At 31.9% G+C, this 6037-nt stretch overlaps 1 protein-coding gene across 1 annotated transcript; it reads right to left on the reverse strand.

Moving 5' to 3' along the window:
* Positions 1-1301: 1301 nt before the first annotated feature.
* LOC127807631 (V-type proton ATPase 16 kDa proteolipid subunit-like) lies at positions 1302-5928 on the reverse strand. The gene is made up of 3 exons (XM_052345638.1): positions 5741-5928; positions 5344-5629; positions 1302-1841 (listed from the first exon to the last, which is right to left on the reverse strand). The coding sequence occupies exons 1-3, from the start codon at positions 5817-5819 to the stop codon at positions 1709-1711; spliced, it is 498 nt and encodes a 165-aa protein (XP_052201598.1). The 5' UTR covers positions 5820-5928; the 3' UTR covers positions 1302-1708.
* Between the last annotated feature and the right edge of the window lie 109 nt (positions 5929-6037).

Here is a 6037-nt window from a genome sequence, read left to right on the forward strand (position 1 = left end):
AGATGACGATGGCACGGGGCTTCATTCACGTCACGGGTTGCACGGGCTGGAATATATCGATTAACTGAGCCAATAAATTATTTTATTTTGTTATTTCAGCCATTACGTCAGCCGTCTACGACGGATGTGACGTTTTTAAATCTTTTTAATCAAAAAAAATTTAATTTTTTTTATAATTTTAAAAAAGTTTCAAATCCCATTCGTAATAGTAAAAAATATCAAAAATACAGAAATGCATTAATGTCACGAAAATGTTAGAAACGAAAAAAAAAATTCTATATTATATAATATAAAAATATATTTTTTATAATGAATATAAAATATATATTAAAAATTATATTTATAAAAATATTTTTATAATTTTAATTGACTTGTTTTTCAATATTTTTGTTTTTTATTTTTAAAATATATATATTATTTTTCTATTTTTGTTTGTGCTGTATCTGTTTTTTATTTTCGTTTATATGCAACTTAATTAACAGTAAATATTTAATATTTTAAACTAATAATTAGTTATAGAAAATGATTTTGTTTACAAGAAAACGTCCAAAAGTACAATTCCCAAACGAGTCTTCAATAATTTTCCTAAAATATGTATTTTATTAAAATAGATCAATACTAAAGATAAAATTAATATACATGCAAAATAAAATTATATTTCACAAACTTACAAGATTCTAACATTATTTGAAGAAAAAAAACAAAGCCAATGAATTTACCGAAAATGATAATAAAAATTAAATAATAAATTTATTTTCATTTTGTCAACTAAAAACAAAAATGAAATCCAAAACTTTAAAAATTTAAACTAAAAGCCAATGTATAAAAACTAATAAAAAAATGTAAGAATGTTTAAATTCTGATCCAAATTGAAAATTTGGTCTGATCCTAAATCGATCAAAATTTGATACAATCCTTAGTTCATATTTTTAGTTTTTGATTTAGTTCAATCCTAGACTTACTCTAAGACCGAAAACTAGTTGAAAGTAAATAATAATAATAATAATAATAATAATAAAGTATAAACTAATTAATTCTTTTTAAATTTTTTATGAAATTTTTTTATTTAAATGAAATATATAAATATATATGTGCATTTTTTAAAAATTTTATATTAAAAAAATATTTAAAAATGGTTAAATCTCATTGTAAGGCCGAGTTAGATTGAATGAACACCCTGAATAAAATAAAAGTGGGCGTTGGGGGGGAAGAATGCTAATCATCAACATAGACCCCCATGCAAGGCAGACCGAAAAATAAATCAAACAAGAACCTATATAATAAGATTAAGAAGCAACATCTAGAAATCATATTGTTGGCAAGGCCAGCTGAATGACTAGATAGATATCAGAGAGTCCTAAGTTAACCAAACAACAATTACTTGATCCAAATCATCTGCTAGAAATGTCATTTGGAGGGGAAGGAAAAAAGAATAAAGAGTATGGTAGCACAAAATCTGAAGAAGAAACGCCAGAGGGTTCTACACAACTTTGGATTTATTGGTGATACAGAGAATCCGAAAAATGAACACTACAGGCGTCCTGAAACAGAGAACAAGTAACCTAAATTCTACCATCTGGGCATGGCAACCACCCAATCCACTCGACGGAGCAATGGCAGGGCAAATAGAACAGTTCCGAGGCAGAAAACATGAGCAACAACTACTAAGCGACATAAACCGATCCACCACCAAATAGAGCACCCTGTTTTAATCTGCTCTTGATTGACCAGCTCGAGAGGAGAGGATAATTCCAACAATTAGGCCATAGAGAGCAAGGGCTTCAGCAAAGATGAGAATGAGAATCATCCCAACAAAAAGTTTGGGCTGTTGAGCATTGGCTCTGCAAGGTGCATGAACAAAAAAATGAGAACCCTATTTACTTAAAACTAAAGAAGATAAACAGTACATGCATAGAGAATTAAGTGCCACTTCTGTCATGGATAATTATCAGTAATACATAACCACTCGGAAAGTAATTTGAATAATTTAGGGAATATTTTGTAACTGTAAGGTCATAATTTGACAAGTAATTTGAATAATTCTAGCCATCCAGTAAGGAAGTGTTCAATTATAAACGGGGTTAGCCTCATAGCTCATATGTATCAAATTCTTGAGCCCAAAGTATTCTCTATAAGATGAACAAAAACCTATCAATCTATTCTTCAATACATCAAAGTTGCTTATATTTTAAATACTTAGAATTCTTTGAAAATACAATCAAAACACATAATGGATGGCCCTGAAAAGAAACTCTATGGTATATAAAGATCATGCTATCAACAAGTTCTGGATAATCTTCAAAATCAATTGTAACAAAGGTGAAAAAAAAAAAAAAAACTACAATCATAATACTAATTACCATGCAAACAGCTGTAACCTTAAGCTCTCCCTCTTTCTGATTTATTGTGTGCACATGGGCAACCGGAGCCAATATAGTACCCAACACGGCTCAATCAGATCCATATTCAACTATAGTTGTAAATACTGTACTGAACAAGATATTGGATTTGTCACCAATACAATACAATATTGGTACCGGCTAATACCGGGTACCATTTCAGATTTATAATAAATAATAATATAAATTATAAAAATATATAAAATACATAAAAAAATAATTTCAATAAAATATCATAATTTAGCTTAAAATTTAGAAAACCCAAGCAAAATATATAACCTCTTATATAAAATATATATGTATAACCTAAATAAACAAATATGCCTAAATAACCAATTTTGACACAACCTAATAAAATGATAAATTGATAATACTTCAAATCCATATAATCAACATAAACTAGTAAACAACATCCAAAATTAAAAAAAAAAAGAAAAACATAAACATAAAAATTCATCCTGTTTGAAAAAAAATGCATACACATAAACAACATTCAAAATTTTATTTATTTATTTATTTTTTTAATTTTGAAATTGACTTCCAAAAGCAGAATCACCTGGTAGCAACCGGTACGGCCCATACCAGCTAGTATTGCTACCAGCACGGTACCAGCTCATTTCCGTTTCATTTTCCCACAAGAACAGTATTTACCGGCTGGTACGGTACAAATCTGACAACTATGTATTTAAAATTAACTAGAAGCACTAGCTTCAACAAACCCCACCACCCATTCTGAAGTAATCCGTACCAATCCAACCAAGTCAAATGATCTTCTTCCTAGAACTAGACCCATCTAGGAGCTTTGCCTTTTGAAACTAGCAGCCCTTCCAGCATCATCTTTCTTATCAGCAGCAAATCGCTCCTCTCCTCTACTAGTTTAGGTCTCTATATTGTTTAGACAAAAAAATCAATGTACTTAAAATAAAAAAAATTAAAAAATCCCACCCACCCACAACCCCAACACTTTTTAAATTTATAATATATTTCCTAAGTTAATGTGCCTCACTACATTTTCAAATTTTGAACACTTGCCAATTGGAATTCTCATTCTATACAAGTAAAATATATCATTTACATTCTCTAGAAGTAGTTCAATCACTAAAGGTAGACAGAGATTTTTAGCCTTCAAGAAAAGAGGGAGGGAGAAAAATCTTATCAGTTTTGAAATACAATATCCAATGCATTTCGTACTTTGATGTATTTAGTAAATTGTACAAGATAGGATATAAGATTTGTTGTCAAAAAATTTACCATCAAGATATAACTCTACAACACGAAGACATTGCAATGAAGTCAAAACATATCTTATGTCATCTTTGTGAAACAACTGACATGGGCTTATTTTTTGCCCACGGATCCAAATCACAATCTATTGAATACGCCGATACTGGTTATAACTTATATGTTAGACCCACACAAAGTTAGGTCTCAACAATTATGTATTTGATACAGTTGTATCCTAGTTATCCATTTAGCAAACAATCATTGCAATTTTTTCACATAATTTGGAAATACTCACAATTCAAGAAGCTAGTAAAGATTTTATTTAGTTATGTTCAACATATCATAAAGAAGTGTGGGATATGTTCATTAAGAAATACATCAACAATATTATATGAAGTTGCATGTAATATGCAGATAATAGGAGATACATCAAATGTGCCAAACCAAATAAATTTCTCCCAAATTCTTTTATACACATGACCTTTAGAAGAATAATAATATTGATGTCGAACAAATACCATAAAGTAATAATTTAAATATTTGTTTACAAAGGCTCTACCAACTACGACATTTATGAAGCTAGTGCACAATACTGGAATGCATAGGCTCAAAAGTTTCTCATGCATGATAATTGAAAACATTACATCTTTTTTAGTGGAGTTATCAATTACATGAGACTAGCATACTCTTTTTTCACCCTTTTTTTCACATGATTTTTACTTGGCAAGGTTCTAACAAAATTGATTCATCCTAACATGATTATCAAGGAGGATTGTTATGGGTAATTTTCATTAATAGATAACCACTCAACAAGAAATTTGAATAGTCTAGGGAATATAGCAACATTGCTAATCGTAGCAATCCATTGAAGAGGTGGGTGATTAGGAATAGGGTTACCCCCATGGCTCATATATTTCAAATTCTTCAGCTAAAGTATTTTCTATAAGAAGAATTCTTCTACTTTTACTTCCAACCTCTTTTGTTTGACTTCCTTTAAATTACATAACAATTTCCATATTTTTAATATATTTGCCAACAGAATAACTGAACACTTGTCTATGCACGTTCATGGTAAAATATCATAGCCCCCCAGTTTGAATAGTAGTACTAGTTTTAAGAGAAACGTGTTTCTTTACAATCCTATTCCTATAATTTCATTCTCGTTCACTAGCCCACAAAACAAGTCTCCCAAAACATTGGATCACTCAAAGCATTCTGTATTCAAAAACCACAAAGAATGACCAATTGTTGAAAAATGCTAAGATTGCTTATCAAAAACAAAAATACTAGGATTGCAGCAGCTTTGAACCATCCAAACTATAAAGCTTTGATCTATACGATCATAATATACTTATATCATTACTTTTGAGAACTAAGGGCCAAGCCATCATATTTAAATCAAGAATTCAATCACGAAAAGGAAACTGCAATTTCCAAGCCTATAGAATCGCATATTTTATGTCAATTTGGCTTCCACTTGATCACACACCCACAGAAATGAAGCAAACGACGAGGTAAGCTGTTACGAACAAACAATCTTGTATTATTCACATCTAACGAAAAGAAAAAAACCAGAAACATGACTAATTTGGCAAGATCAGAATGCTGGTTCAGCTAGATACCATTGAGCAATCTGGAAGTATAGGCATACTGAATCCTAAGTCATTCTAGGTCAAAACCAACCAATTCAAAACTGTAACGAGAGCACAAAGGAGGTTACCTAACACCGGCATCACCAACAATGCCAATAGCCATACCAGCAGAAAGGCCGGCGAGGCCACAGGCCAGACCAGACGAAAGATGAGCGTAGCCGTCAAAAAGATAATACGACTTCGCCTTGGGGTTGATCCCGGTACTGATGATCACAGCAATAATCAAGCCATAAATACCAAGGACACCGGCCATAACCACTGGTACGATCGACTTCATCACCAGCTCCGGCCGCATCACGCCCATCGACGCAACTCCGACGCCACTCTTCGCCGTTCCGTACGCTGCTCCCATACCTAACAACAACCAACACACAAAACAACCAAAAATCAAAGATTCGAAGAAAAATTAGAAGATTGGATCGACAGATAGTAAAATCAGAAATGGCGGTTCGATTAGGGGCTTACAGGAGAAGACTAGGGCAGCAGCGGCGCCAAGGAAGCCGAAGAACGGCGCCGTCTCATCGCCGCTGAATGGAGAAGACATTTTGTTGATTCGCCGGGAAATCGATCGGATCTGAGAATTTCCTCTTCTGCTTTGGCTTTCCTCTCTGGCGCCCCTTCCAATCCCAGCCGCGTGTTTACAGATAGATTGGACTTTTCTCAATTATCTAAATATAAATAAATATAATTACACTAAAATATTTTAATTACAAAAATAATCACACAAACTAATCATTTTTCAATACTATTTAAGCATTTAAT

This window comes from Diospyros lotus, chromosome 8, assembly GCF_014633365.1.
Source record: "Diospyros lotus cultivar Yz01 chromosome 8, ASM1463336v1, whole genome shotgun sequence".
Lineage (NCBI taxonomy): Eukaryota > Viridiplantae > Streptophyta > Magnoliopsida > Ericales > Ebenaceae > Diospyros > Diospyros lotus.

Coding starts and splice junctions, on each gene's coding strand:
- LOC127807631 (XM_052345638.1), bottom strand. CDS start 5,819: ATGTCTTCTCCATTCAGCGGCGATGAGACGGCGCCGTTCTTCGGCTTC. Junction 5,630..5,740: donor TGCTGCCCTAGTCTTCTCCT/GTAAGCCCCTAA, acceptor GGTTGTTGTTAG/GTATGGGAGCAGCGTACGGA. Junction 1,842..5,343: donor GTTGGTGATGCCGGTGTTAG/GTAACCTCCTTT, acceptor TGCACCTTGCAG/AGCCAATGCTCAACAGCCCA.